Below are 15941 nucleotides of genomic sequence, written 5' to 3'. Positions count from 1 at the left end.
TGAGAGTGTAGGAGGTGTTGGGATAGGATGAATTGGGATCAGAGATGGAGGTGTTTGGACCTGGGTTTGGTTGAATATCACCATGAAGTAGCAGATGCTGGAGAGGAGTATGAGAGTGTTTTAAGAGCTTACATAAAAAGGGGGATAGATTTTCTAGTCTGGTGATACTTTAATTGGTACAGTCTATGAAATTGTGGAGGATGGTAAGCTGATGAGGATGTAATGTTACAATGTATTTGTGGGGCTAAATTAGTACATAGAATAGTTTGTTTTAGGGGGGTTTATTCTAATCAGACAAGAATATGGTGTCAGAACCGGGATTCCAGTGAGGTGCAGTTAACACTGAAGGTAAACTAAGAAAACTGAGCACAAAAAGGCCAGAAACGAACCAAAAGTAATGAAAACTAGCACAAATTATTTACTTATTAAAAAAGATAAAATGGAGCATTACAAGGGTACAGCACACATTACTAAGCAAGCAATAGCCACAAAAAGTTTATTAATTAAAAAAAATGTTTAAAATTAAGATATTTGATAAAATAATTATCAGAAAAGCACTTAAGGTGTTTGGAATTACCTTGGAATTGCAAAATGAGCATGTTTAAAGTAAAATGAGCATGTTTAGAGTAAAACAAGCACAAGAAAGTATAATGGGCATGAAAAAAAGATTAAATGAGCAAAACAAATATAATAAAGGGCAAAAAGTGCACATTGAGCATAAATAAAGCAAGGTGACTGCATGTTTTTTGGCAAGACACTGTTTTGGCATAAACTACTATTTTGCATTGACTGAAGCTATTAAGGGCATAACGAGTTATTTCAAGTATCTCAAAGTATGTAAAAGTGCTTACAGTGGGTGCTTATTACTGTGCATTTATTCCAAAGAGTTTGTGTGCAAAGTGCAACTATTTCGTAAAGTGCAGTCAAAATACAGCCATTTCGAAAAGTTTCTTGTGCTGGGTGTGTCTATTCCTAGAGTGCTGCCACTACAGTGTGTTTCTTGCACTGTACCGAGTTATTTAGCAAACAGCAGCCATTTTGGGAAAGTTTCAGTGTGCTGTATACTGTTTGTTCACAAAGCGCAATTACTTTGAAATGTTTTTTTATTCTGAGCTTCTTCTGCCCAGTTTATTCGCACAGAGCATTTATTTTGAAATGTTTCTTACACTGATAAGAGGTGATTTCTTACAGTAATTTCAATAGTATTCTTGTGCACTGGAGACTTACTTTGCAAAGTTCAGTTATTCACAGGCTTGCTGTGTTATTGGGCATAGTTACAAATACTGACATAAATGTCTGGCATATGTATAGGTGTACATGTTCCTATAGTTACAAGTGGACTTGGGTTGCATTGTGTTTTACTATAACTTGTTGGCATGGCAGATGGATTTTGAAAACCATCACCACTTGTATTTGATCAGAACATTGCAGAGAATTGGAGAATATATGCGCAAGAGTACAACATTTTCATACAAGCAGCTTATTCTGATATAGATGCACACACCAGGGCATTTATTTTGCTAAACTTAGCTGGGTCAGAGGCCACTGAAAGACAGCATTCATTTGTGTATGCACCAGCAGTATATGAAGAAGAAGGAGAAAACTGTCATATTGTTGTACAGGCTGAATCAAAGGAAGACCCTGAGTGTTTGAAACGCAAATTTGGGGAAATATGTAAGCCCCAAACAAATGTTACATTAGAGGGGCATTTGTTTAACACAAGAGATTAAAAACCAGGAGAAACATTTGCAGCTTATATTACTAACCTGAGAAACAAACCTAAAACATGCAAGTTTGGAGACTTGAAAGATGAGTTAATAAAGGACAGGCTTATGTGTGGCATTAATATTGCTGCAGTGAGAAAGATTTTGCTTCGTGACAGTGATTTAATGCCGAGCAAAGCTACTGACATTTGTTAAATCCATGAAGTTACAGAAAGGCACACAAGTACACTTGCAAGTGATAAGAGCATGGCTTCAGCAGGCTCCAAAGCAAATGTAGACAGCATGCAACACATGGCTAGCAGATGCAGGCCTAAGCACATGGCAGCTGTAACCCGTGTGTGCGTGGCAGGTAAAACCCATAGTTTTCCAGCAAGTTCTAAGACTGGTTCAGTGAAAAGGACATCCTCAGTGCATTACAAGGGTGAGTCAGTAAAACCCAAATCAAGCTTTACTGTTAACTGTCGCAATTCTGGCACCAATCAGGAGTGTAAAAGAGAAAAGTACTTAGCATTTGGTCAGCAATGCCACAAGTGTAAAAAATGGAACCATTTTCAAAAGTTGTGCAAATCAAGTAAACCTCTCACAGTTATAAAGAAAGGTCACTCAAAAAAGCAAGTTGATCATATAGAGAGCTGCAACACTGCTTTCTATGTGGATGGTGTGTCAGTAACTGGGAAAAAGACTGATGCAGTAAATTTACTGGCAAAGAATGAAGTGTTTTGTACTGTCCAGTTCAATGGTAAATCCACCGAGCTCAAAGTAGACACTGGTTCAAAATGTACTGTTATGTCGACAGACATATTTGCTAAGGTGAGAGTTGGTGAGCAACTTAACGGTCAGTTCTGTGAAACTTGCTTCTTATGGAGGTGAAGAAATTAAAAATGAAGGCTCAGTAGTGTTTTCATGTTATCTGGATAGGAACTGCTACAGCTAACTATTCTATGTAGTCCGAAGACCTATGCAGTCATTACTGGGTCTCAGAGACAGTTTGAGAATGAATCTGCTTTCCTTTACCAAAGAAGTTCATCATATAAGCACATATCTTAGTTCCAGTTTTACTGAAGGTATTTTCTCAGATGTTTTCAATGACAAGTTAAGCAAACTTCCAATTATGTATTCTGTGGAGGTAGATTCAGAGATCAGTCTAGTTGTCAGACCGGCAAGAAAAGTTCCCATAGCTATGCAGAATAAAGGCAAAGCTCAGCTAGATAAAATGGTGCAGCAAGGTGTAATCTGTCCAGTCACAGAACCAAGTGAATGGGTGTCGTTTATGGCAACACTGCACAAAAAAGGCTCAAATTAAATCAGAATATGCATTGACTCAAGAGATTTGAACAAAGCATTAAAGAGACTGCATCATCTTATTCGTACACTTGAGGAAGTCACAGGCCTAATACCAAATGCCATTGTTTTTCTGTCTTGGATGCAAAAAGTTCATTTTGGCAAGTGATGCTTGATCGCAAATCTTCATTACTGACTACTTTCAGTACCCCATGTGGAAGATAAAGATTATTGGTGAATTGATAATCCACCATTTAGGCCCATAGTATCTGCCAAAGGGTCCAAAACTGAGGCTATAGCCTCCTTTATAGATGTTCATTGTAAGGAGACGTTTAACACTTGCCACATATATTGAAGGACTCTTGGCATTGTTTGGACAAAGTAAGAGAACATCTTGTTGGCACTGGCCCAGACATGATTATGGTAACCATTGATATTGTTAATTTATTCACAGTGATTCCCCATAAACTGTGTCTAGAAATGTTTGAGGCCAGTTTATTGAAATTTAGTAATATACACAGTGAAAAATGTAAACTTTTAGGGGAATTGATGGAAATAGTACTTGAAAACAATTACATTTACATCAACGGTGAATACTATAGACAAAGTACAGGGGTAGCTATGGGGGGCCAGGTGTGCCCCCATTTATGCCAATTTGGTGTTAGCTCTTTGGGAAACGCAATATGTTTTTACGTCTACTCACTGGTCAAATATCGCCCTTTATTTGAGATACCTGGATGATATCCTTATTTTTTGGAAGGGTAGTAGAGAATTGTTTTTAGAATTTGAAAATTTCCTTAAAACAACATCTAGTTTTTTGAATTTTACTAGCAAGATATACGACAACAATTGTGAATACCTGGATATACTATTTTACAACAACAAGGGTAGGTAAGAATCAAATATTTTTAGGAAGAAAACACACACTAACTCTTTCTTACAATTTGATAGTTGCCATCCGTACTATCAAAAAAAGAATCTAGTTAAAGGACAGATGGTTAGGCTTTCAAGAATTATTAGTGATGACACCATTTTTTGTATTGAGATCGAAAAACTATCCAATATGTTTCTAGACAGAGGTTACCCACATGAACTAATAAATAAAGTTAGAAATGAGATTCACATGAAAAGAAATCAAGTATACAAACCTATAATCAAGTTTGGATTTGATAATAATATATCCAAGAGCAACGAAACAATCAGAAATTATAACTTTGTTATACCATTTAATGAAGCATCTCTTAAGATAGCAAACACAGTGCGGGAGACCTGGACTAGTGTTTTTATGAACAATGTTGAATTAATTGACAACATAGGTTTTTGCCCCAAGGTTACCTACAGTAGAGGGATGAAATTAAGAGCATTTTGAGGCATCCGATAGCAAGAATATGTTTAAAATGTCTAGGATGAGCAAATGTGGGGCATGTCGAACCTGTAAATATATTAATGATGGACCATATGCTGCTATATATAATTATGGCAAAACTATCAGATGTCCAGGTCACTGCAACTGTAATACTAAAATAGTTGTATACCTTGCTACCTGTTCATCTTGTTCAGCTTATTATGTGGGCAAAACTATTAGAAAGCTTAGAGAATGGATAGTTGAACACATTAGGGATATAAAAAAAGAAAAAAGTACTCTTTATATGCATAGTCAAAAATGTCACAATTTTAAAAGGTTCTTATTTTTTGTGATTGACAGAATTGCACACAACAATAACAAAGGAGGGGATGATAACACCTTATTAGAGGCTAAAGAATGTTTATGGCAACTAAGATTAAATGCTAGTTCTTTACCAGGCATCAATGAACATATTTCAATAAGCTAGTATTCTTAAATATAAGTCGCATTTTATTTGAAACTGATTTTAATTATTTTTAACTGTTGCTTATTTATTTACTTAATATCAATTTTTTTACACTCCATAACTTTTTATAATGTGTCAGTTTATTCATTACTGCAGTGTTTTTATTATATATTATTCACTAAGTATTACAAACATTCAATATGATTGTTTATATTTATTATTATTGGGATTTTATTATGTATAACGCAAATCTTATTTTTTGACCATTGCATCTTTAAATTGTTTATTGTATATATGCAATTAATATAGGTTTTTCGTTGCAAGGAGTATTGCACATTTTGTCCTATACAAGTCTTGGCATAGTAAATGTATGTGTTTAGTTTTTTATTAGTTTTTTTATTAACTTCACTACACAATAAGTAACCACTGGCAACTAATTGTTAATTAGTTAATTAGCAAGTCTATTTAAATGGAAGCTAGTGAATGTATTTCTTAGTACTCTGATGATGCCCAGAACACTTAAGGGTGATAGCGCTTAGTACTTTTTGTTTTATGGTTTTATTTATTTTCAATAAATCAGCCTCCAGCAGTTGTTACTGTGTCGCCAGTTTTCAGTTTTCCTGTTTTTTTGTTGAATTTATACATACCGCAAATGTATGCTGTTTATTATCTTCCTGCAGCCACTGCTGTCATTCATGTGTGCAACAAGCCATTGTTATTCATGGTTTTAATTTCTTCATAGTACAAGTTATAGAAAAATGTCTCATCTCATTCCATATTGATGTAATAACTTATCAGCTGTTAACTTCTAGTCTGTTGCAACTTTCCAGTTCTTTATACTTTATAGCTAGCTATCTGGTCCAGCCACATTGTCATTTCCCAAGTAGCCATGGTTACAGTTCTCCAGTGAATTTTGTGGGGGTATTATGAGCTTATTACTCCCTGTATAACAGTGTGGGGTTCTTCTTATCTCCCAAAAACATGCTCAGTGTCTCCACCTTAAAGTATGAACCTAACTTGGCATCAAAGTGCAACAAATGTGAATGAAGTTGCGGGTACCAGCACAAACACTAGGTGGTGCCTGTTGAGGGAAGAGTTCTGTAGACCAACGTCTTTAGGCAAAACACATGAGCCAGCACACGTTCTGTTGTCTAAATGGCTGTTTTAATATTAAAAAACATGGGGTAAAAATACCCCTGCATAAATCAAAATGGTTTCGGCCATAGCATTCTTCAGTGATAAATACAAAAATGAATAAGCAATTCCCATAAACAGTGATTTATATACAACAATATCAAGTTATCCACTATCTGATTGGATATAACATAATTCAAAAATATTCATTCAGTCCTGGTGGGAACAATCCCCCCAACTTGACTATCCACTTTTCTTTGTTATTTAAAATTTCATGTAATGTAGCCTTATCTTTACATCTGTAAGTGATGCAATCAATCACAATAAATCTAAAGACACCAGTTGTATGTTTCAAAATAAGTTTATACAAAGCATTGGATTATCTTATTTCTAATGTCACTTAGGTGTTCCCCTATCCTCAAATTTAAGGCCCTTGATGTTTGTCCTACATAAAATGCCATACATGTACATCTTGACAGATAAATTACCTAACTGGTACTACAGTTGGCAAAAAATGAAATATCATACACTTAAACACCCTTGGACAATAAGTACAATGTCCACATGGGCTACAAATCACCAATGTTTGTTCGATTGTTGTTTGAACTGAAAAAATGTCCCTGTCATTCCAACTCTTATAGTGGCTAAACAAGGACCCCAGAGAACGACCCTTGCGAAAGGAGTATAAGCAGTTGTCATTCAGATGTTCCCTTAATTTGCTTTCAGTCTGCAGGATGTTCCAATGTCTTGAAATAATGTCCATAAAGGCTCTAGTGTTCCTGCCATATGTAGTGACTAGCCTCACTTGATGTTTATTATGTGACTGCTTGCGGTATTGGAGCAATTGACCCCTATCTTGTTGTGCTGCAAACCTACTGGCCTTACAGATGTCACCTGCTCTGTAACCCCTGTTCTTAAATCAAGTAATGATATCTTGTTGGTATTGGCTATATGTGGAGGAGCTAGAACAAATCCTCTTTATTCTGAGGAATTGTGACTTTGGGGTATTCCTGATAACATGTTTGGCTGGATAGAGCCAATCTATGCAGACCAGGTTTTAATACCTTCCTGGTCTGTATGGCAGAACAAGTACTAACACGGAATGTCTTTTATTTTCAAGAACAATTATATGGCAGGTCCAGGGTACCGCAATGGGGGCATCTTTTGACCCCATATATGCCGACCTATTCATGGCTTATGTGGAGGAGCAACTAATTTATGACAATGAACGAGTTGAACACCACAAAGCACAATCCACCAACAAACGAGTGAGCAATATCCATTTATTGATACATGCAAGACTAAGCGCTTTCGCCAGCAATCTGGCTTCTTCAGAGAATCTGATTGAAAGCGCTTAGTCTTGCATGTATCAATAAATGGATATTGCTCACTCGTTTGTTGGTGGATTGTGCTTTGTGGTGTTCAACTCGCTCATTAGTACCTGCCCCCGTGGGTGTAATTTTGTTGTTTGTTTAATTTATGACAATAGTCATAATATATATTTGAATGAAATAGACATATGACGGAGATATCTTGATGACTGTTGGTTGTTGTGGAAGGCAGATGAGGTGCATCTGCAGGAATTTGTAGAAAATCTCAATCAGAACAAGTGGGGTATTGAATTCAAAACAACCTTTGAAAAGTATGTCATCACTTTCCTGGATGTATCAATCAAGCGAACAAGGATGGATACACTGGAAAATGAGGTATTTAGAAAATTCCCACAATTCAATACACTTCTACATGCCACTAGTTTCCACCCCCAACATGTCATCAGGAATATTCCATGGAATGGCAGGGATATTTTTTCTGTTCAAAGAACAATCAATGGACAAATATTGGTGGGTTGTAGCCCATGTGGACATTGTACTTATTGTCCGAGGGTGTTTAAAATAGTTTCAGCACTCCAAATGTGTATATTTCATTTTTTGCCAACTGTAGTATCAGTTGGGTAATTTATCTTGCAAGATGTACATGTATGGCATTTTATGTAGGACAAACATCAAGGGTCTTAAAGTTGAGGATAGGGGAACACCTAAGTGACATTAGAAATAAGACAATCAGATAGTGGATAACTTGAGGGCGCTGTATATAAATCAATGTTTACTGGAATTGCTTATTCATTTTTGTATTTATCACTGAAGAAGGCTTTGGCTGAAACTGGTTTGATTTATGCAGGGGTATTTTTGCCCCATGTTTTTTAATATTAAAACAGCCATTTACACAACAGAACTTGTGCTGGTTCATGTGTTTTACTTTTTGAATTGGTTTAGGAGCCGTGCACTTGCCATACGTGCAGGTCTTGTTGTTGGAGTTGGTCAACCTCTTTAGGCATCAGTTTTAGTGCGCAGTATCATCTAGATAGGAGAACATGGATCACAGACTGTGCACTGTGTCAGGGCTAGCCACTCAACAGTACAACAACTGGATTCTAGTTGATTTGGTCACTCTGTTACCAAACATAGGCATGGGTGAAAGCCACTTTGGTGGCACTGAGGATAAATCCCTGACTACAATCCAGGTTTGATTAGCTACTTCTGACGTACACCAGATTATGCTTATGCTGTGTGCCCCTACTGGCTAATGTGTGTCTGGCATAAAACCCAGCAGCTCTGGGTCAATAAGCTACTGGGAAACCAGTGTTCAGTTTCCCAGACTTCAAAGAAATACTCAGGATTTCAGCACAAGAGGAAACATGTGCAGCTGAAGAACAATAGTGGGGTTTCAAAACAGCATGTGTGAAAACTACAGAACAGACTTGTGGCAGAGCTGGGTATGAAAATAAGGTACACATGGAAAGATAGTCACAGAATGCAGAATCCAGGAAATCAGGAGGAGTGCAGGAAAATGTGAGAAATAGAAAAAATGGAGCAGACTGAGAAGGAAATACTGTTTGGCCAACAAACAGGCTAAAAGAGTAGCACAATAGCAAAGAACAAGGTACCAGAGAAATTCTACCATCTTCTGGAAATTGATTCAGCAGATGGCACAACAAAACTCAGGTTGTAAGGCAAAGAAAGAAAGACAAAGGCGATTGTTGTTAGACACCCTTCTTAAGGGATGCCAGCAACAATCTACTCATCAGTCCACAGGGCATCAAAGGCAGATGGAAGGAAAAAGAGTAGTTGTGTAGAATCTTACCATCACCATAGATGTCCTTCTCTTCCATGTTGTAGTATTCATACCTTTTGGGTTATCCTCCGCTCTTCTACCTGAACGTCTGGCCAGTATACAAAAGCTTTAATCACAGTGAGGTAAGTGGGATGTCACACAATGGCCGTAGGGTGCGTGGACCATAAAAGTGATGTCTGCAAGCACCTACCCCAGAACTGAAGCCCAAGTCGGACCCCAGTCTTAGGACAGCTGCACAAGTCCTGTATCATCCAGGAAAGTTTTTTTTTTATATAGGGGTAGGAGTGTAGGCTAGAAAACTGCGACATGGAAGAGAAGGACATCTGTGGTTATGGTAAGATTTTACATAACTTCTGTTCACATGTTGCAGTATACATAATCTTTGGCTGAGTGCTACAGCTGAAAGAGAGGAGGAGGGTGGTTTGGACCTGTTTTCCAATAATCCATGCAGGATTGCCCTAGCAAAAAATACTTTAGATCTAGAACTGTTATCGAGTTTGTAGTGTTTGGAGAAGGTATGGACAGATGTCCAGGTAGCTGCATCTAGAATGGAAACAGTATCCAGCCCTTTGAAGAAGGCTCCAGATGAGGCCATGGTTCTAGTGGAGTAAGCTTTAATTTTAGCGTTTAGATGTTTGCCATGGTAGGTGTAACAAAAGGTGATGGCCTTGGAAATCCAGGCAGAAACAGTCTGTTTTGTCACTATTTTCCCCAGAGTTCTGGGGTGAAAAGAGACAAACGATCTCCTAAGGGACTTGGTCTTGTCTAGTTAGAAGCTTAGATGTTTGTGAACATCAAGGGAATGCAGGACTCTCTCACTGTCATTCTGGGGATGTGGGGAAAAAAAGGTGGGGAGGTGAATACATTGGTTCAGGGAAAGCTCACTGACCACCTTAGGCATGAAGGATGGGTTAGTGCTTAGGGTCATTCTACCCTTGTGGAAGATTAAAAAAAGGTGGGGTGGCCATGAGGGCCTGGAGCTCTGACACTCTCCTGGCTGATGTCAGAGCCACCAAAAGCACAGTTTTCCAAGTGCAATATTTTAGAGAACCTGTAGCTGCTGGTTCAATAGGAGCAAAGGTGAGCTTCTCCAAAATGTAGTTCAGGTCCCATTGTGGTGAAACTGGTCTCCGAGGGGGGGAGGGGGAGCTGAGACGCAGTACTCCCTTTAGGAATAACTTCACTGGAAGTCAGGAGGCAAGAGGAGGGTCAAGAGGCAGAAATATCCAGGTGGGCCTTAACAGAAGAATATGCCAACCTTGCCTGCAACAATTCACACAGATAAGAAAGCACTAATGGGACTTCTCCTTGAAATGGGTCTAGCTGTCTTTTAAGACACCAAATAGAGAACCTTTTCCATTTGGACAAATAAGATCTAGTATTGGGTTTCCTGGCCTCCTGCAGGACATTAAGCATGTCCTCGGTGTAAAGGTGTCTGAAAGGGATCAAAACTCTATCACCCACAGGGTTAGGTTCAGAGATTTCAAGTGGGGATGGATTTGGGATCCTTTCTCCTCTGTCAGAAGGTCCACACTGTGAGGTAACTTGTGATGACTGCCCCTGGTTAAATCCAGAAGGAGGGGGAACCAATGCTGTCTTGGCCAAAATGCAGTCACCAACAAGATTTTTGGTTTATGCTGCTGAATTTTTAACAGGACTTTTCGTTAGAGTGGGAAGGGGAGAACGCATAGAGAAATATTCCCTTCCATGAGACAGAAAAGGCATCCAATGCCCTTGCTAGGGGGCTGGGTGCAGTGGTACAAAAGTGTGGGAGTTGTCTGTTCAGAGGGGAGGCAAACAGATCTATTTGTGGTGTACCCACCTGTGGGCTATGTCCAAGAACACGTCCCTGTGTATCATCCATTCATGGGATTGTGACATGGACCTGCTCAAGATGTCTGCCTGAGTGTTCTGAGCTGAGGGAATGTAGACCACCTGCAGAGTGATTCTATGTTAGGCCGCCAATTCCCAGGCCTGAAGTGCATGTCTGCATAACAAGTAAGATTTTGTTCCCCCCTGTTTGTTCTCATACCAGATAAATGCAGTGTTGTCTGTGAACAACTGGGCCTTGCTTCAGAATGTGTTGGAAGGCCCTCAGTGCAAAGATGATGGCCCTCATCTCTCTGATCTTGTTGTATTCCCTTTTGATGGTGGCTGTCCATGTCCCTTGTGCCTTCAAGCAACCCATGGCAGCTCCCCATCCCAGGTCTGAGGCATCTGTGTACATCTCCTGGACTGGGGTGAGGGGTTGTAAGGGAAGTCCTGAGTTGAGAGAGATTTGATCAATCCACCAAAGGATCTCCTTCCTTAGGCATGGTAGGAAGGGAATGGTATGGTCCAAGGGGTGGAAGTGTTGGGTCCATGTGGACCTCAGGTACCACTGACATTTCCTCCATATGTGCTAGGAGTCTGAGATATTCTCTTGCTGTCATTGCAGAGGTGTGGAGGACAGATAGCAAGTTTTCCTTCAGGCTTGCCACCTTTTGGGGTGGAAGGAATGCTCTCATGACATCTTGTCCTGACTGCACCCCAGGAAAACTTGGTCCTGATAAGAGTTTAGTTTGGACTCAGAGATTGCACAACAGAAATGACTTTTTGGAGATGGATGTGTAGGGAAGTAGAGCAATCTGCCTGGATCAGGTCGTCATCCAGGTATGGAAAAATTTGAATCCCTTGGACCCTTGAATAGGCTATCACTGGAACCACACACTTCGTGAATACCCTTGGAGCAGAAGATAGTCCAAAGGGGTAAAGCAGAGAATTGAAAATGTGAGGAACACACAGAGAAGCATAAATACTTCCTGTAATTGGGCCTTATAGGGATATGCAGATATGCATCTTTGATGTCCAAAGTGGCCAGAAATGTCTGAGGCAGTAGCAGGGGAGAGATAGTCTGGAGCGTAAACATGTGAAAAGTGGGTACTTGTAGAAAAAGGTTGTGGTGGGAGAGGTCCAGGATGGGTCTCCATGGGCCATCTTTCCTTGGGACTAGAAAAAGTCTGGAGTAAATGCCCCTTCCCTTCTCTGACAGAGGGACAGGTTGGATAGTCCCTTCACAGAGGAGGCTGTCCAAGACTTTTTGGAAAATGGGAAGCTGGTCCTTTGGTGGCTGTGGGATGCCTCGTAAGGAGGGAGGAATGATCCAAGTCATGAAGTAACATTTTCTACAATTGATAAAACCCACTTGTCTGAAGTAATGCTTTGCCAGACAGGAAAACAGTGACAGACTCTTTGGGAGAGGGGTACGGAGTCTGGAAGGGGTGGAAAAGAAGGTAGGTAGTCACAGACTATCTGCCCTGTCCTAAAACTGAGGTTTCTAAGCTGCTGGAGTCTAAGCAGGCTTGGAAGGAGGCTGTTACTTCCTGGAGCTCTTTTTGCTCCTAGAATGAGTAGGAACAGAATGTTTTCTGATGAACTGTGTCTTAGTGGGATAATTGCTATGGAATTTAGGAAATGGAGACACATACAAATCCTTTAAATCCTGTAATTATTTCCCTTTTTGCTGAAGAGTCTTGAAAAGCTCTGCCACGGGCAAAATTGTCCAGGGGTGCATCCAGAAGCTTAGCCCTGATATCGACAAGTAGTAGTTGGAGTCTCAGCCAAGCCAACCTCCTGAGTACTGAGGCAGAAGCTGCAGATCTGGTCAAGGCATCTGTAGCATCATAACTGCATCTGATAGAGTGTCTTGTCACTTGACAGGACAAGGAGATGAGGTTAGATATTTGAGCCTTAGTAGGCGAGTCTGGGAGATCAGCCAAAAGTTTAGAAACCTAAGTCAAAAGGGCCAGGGCATACTTAGACATGCGCGTCTGGTAGTTAACAGCCCTAAAGGGCAAAGTGGCAGAGGTGTATACCTTTTTGCTAATGCATTTCATAGTCTTACTGTCCTTATCAGTGGGAAGGACAGAGGTGGAAGGCAGTAGTCTGGAGACATTGTCTGCAGAGACTGAAATAGTGACAGGATCTGCAAGAGGGCATTTGATCAGAAATCTGACCCCTTCTGGGACCTTATAAAACCTGTCAGGCTTTCTAGGGTCTGGGTTAGGATTCAGGATTTTTTGAGGCTGCATAGAAGGTGTCTAAAAAGGCTGGTAAAACAGGTGGAATGGCAGAAGGTGAAGGGGTGTCCATTTGTAAGAGTTCATAATACGTCTTTTGAACCTCAGTCATTTCAGTGGAGTCCCATTTAAAAAACTCTCTCATTTGAGAGATGGTTTCGCCAAAGGTGAGGTCCTCTCCTGGGGAGAGTCTGCCTCAGCAGAGTCCTCCTCTGGGAAGGCATATCCAAGAGGGAAAGGCATTTGAGAGGCATAGGAAAGGGAGCCCTCTGAAGAGGAATCTAAAGAGTCTTCAGCTTCAAGTGGAAGAGAATCTTCAGTCTGAGGCCTAAGACTGATAACCCAAGAGGAAACAGCCATTGAAGGCCTAAGGACCATGAAGGCATTAAATAAGCTTTGGGAGAAAGCATGCCAATCAAGTGGGCTTTCAGAAGGTGGAGAGACATCTTTTGTCTTTTGTTTTCTTTTTAAGGAAGATAGTGGCCAGGAGGGCGTAGGGCCTAGGTTCAGACGGTGGTATAACAGTGGAAGAGCCGGTCCGGATGTCTGCTGCAAGCCGAGGTTCCCCCTCGCTGTTGGCACCCGACATTTGCATGACCTCCACGGAAGCGCTTTCAACCCTAGGTTCTGCAGCCTCCGAAACGGTAATTGCTATACCTGAATTGGCTGGTTCCTTACATTCCTCTAGGCAAATGTCGGCCACAGGGGAACATCGGGTGGAGGAGGTGCAGCCATATGTTCAGGCCTGGAAACTTTGGCCTTCTTTTTTGGTGGCTCGACAGTTTGACCGGATGGCCCTTCCATCACCAGAGCTAGGCATTTAAGATGCTGGTTTTCCAAACAGATGTTTAAGGCATGCATATGGTTGCAAAGAGACTTAGGAACGAAGGCCTGTTAAATTGCTCAGGTTTTATGGTAGTTGCTGGGCCTTAGGAAGAAAAGGCAGAGGTCATGGGCATCCTTATGGGGGATCTGACAACTGCACCTACACTGTCCTTTCCTGGATGACATGAATGACCAAAATAACAATAAAAAAAATGGCCCCAGCGGGGTACTTATCTTAAAAACGAACGATCCAATGGCAGAGATGGCAGGATGAGTTGACATTCAACTGGCGGCAGAGAAGTTCTGGGGAAGGTACATGCAGACGTCACTTTTATAGTCCACATACCATACGGCCAATGTCGGACGTGCCACGTAGCTTGCAGTGACTAAAGCTTTTATATACTGGCCGGACACTCGGGTAGAAGAGCGGAGGATAATCCAAAGGTTATGAACACTGCAACATGTGAACAGGAGGACATGTTCCAGCAGCTTTTGAATGAAGAAAACCCGACAGAAGCAATACACTACTCCTCCAGGCATACCCTAAGATGAAAGAAGATGATGATCCCACCCTGCAAGAAGCATGGACAGCAATAAGGAAAATGAAGTCAGGGAAGCAGCAGGCTCTGATGTGGTCATGGCAGATGTGATCAAGATGTTGACAAGTTAGGGGAGAAATGTTGGAGAGGCTAGATCAACAAAGCTGCTGCATGCAGACGATGTTGCACTACAACCAGACTGAAAAGGAATGCAAAACTGAATACACACATAATGAAAATGAGTTCAGCCAAAACAGCTGTAATGGCAGCAAAGGGGGAATTAGGGGAGCTGAAAATTGAGACAGAAGGGAAAACAGGGGAACAGGTTATCAGCTACAAGTTTAAGAATGTCAAAACCCTGAAAGTAAGGTGTGCAAAACAGTTTAACCAGAATTTCTACAAGACACAGGACTTGGGCAATGAAAAAAGAACAGCTGAAGATGCCAGAAGTGATGGAGATGAAGTGATTTAAATGGGTGGTAGGATGCCGACTGTGGAACAGATGAAGAAATAAAGACATCAGAACATAAGCCAAAGTAGCACCAACTATAGAGAAGCTAAAAAAAAAAAAAAAAAAAAAAACAGATTATGGTGGTTCAGGCACACATGTAGGAAAGTAGAAGACAATTTGCTAAAGAAAATTTGTGAGCGACAGGAAGAAAGCAAGAGCAATCTAGGATGTCCAGCCAAGAGATGCTGGACCACATTTCAGAAGGCCTGAGAGACAAAAGGTACGACCATCACAGAAGGCAGGAGAGTAGCAACGAATCAAAAGAGATGATGACATGACACCCCAACTCCATGCAGGAAAAACAAATGGGGAAAAGGGAGATGATGATGGCAATTTTTGGCTTACTGCATGAAATGTGACCTGCGGGATAAAGCAGCCTTATAAGTTTAAAATTCAGTGAAATCAGTAACAGTCAAGCAAATTATGCACCATAGCTGGATGAAGTACCCGCTTAAAAGTTTGTAACATCACTGTACTGTACCCGTAACAGTCAAGTATATTATATAGCATCAGTGATCTATAAACATCGTCAACACAAACTCATCTTATAATGATAGATTGGTCACTTACAGAATGCATTAAATATTTTTGCTGCATTTTTGAACTTGAACTTTGTACAATAAAACAAACTTCATCTTACCTAAGATGTTATGAAACTCTTCTGCTTGAGTTGCATTTTGTGCTGGTAGTGGGAATTTCTGGTCTGCAATGTGCATGACATTGCTGTTTCCAATTTGTATACCGCTGCCACCATAAATAGAAAGGGTGGTTCTTCCTTCTGGACAGAAAAATAAGAGAAGTTATACATTTAAGAAAAGGAAACTTTTACTTGCTAATAACAGAAAAAATTGTGCAAAGAGTGGTCAAAGCACCAGGAACCACACAAACCAACCAATAGTAGCCTGAAGTAAAACAGGACACAATCT

General features: G+C 40.4%; 1 protein-coding gene across 4 annotated transcripts in view; it reads right to left on the bottom strand.

The window, feature by feature from the left end:
- RIPK1 (receptor interacting serine/threonine kinase 1) overlaps positions 1 to 15941 on the bottom strand; it is a 1251693-nt gene that overhangs the window by 161875 nt on the left and 1073877 nt on the right. For all 4 annotated transcript variants that reach the window (XM_044065340.1, XM_044065337.1, XM_044065339.1 and 1 more), the window contains one exon: positions 15656 to 15793. In XM_044065340.1, coding sequence (XP_043921275.1) covers positions 15656 to 15793 — 138 coding nt within the window. The remainder of the gene's footprint in view (positions 1 to 15655; positions 15794 to 15941) is intronic.

The sequence above is a fragment of the Protopterus annectens genome, chromosome 3.part0, assembly GCF_019279795.1.
Source record: "Protopterus annectens isolate FY-2018-M chromosome 3.part0, PAN1.0, whole genome shotgun sequence".
Classification (NCBI taxonomy): Eukaryota; Metazoa; Chordata; order Ceratodontiformes; family Protopteridae; genus Protopterus; species Protopterus annectens.
Note: the sequence above shows the minus strand (reverse complement) of the source record. Positions and strands in the feature narration are given on the sequence as shown.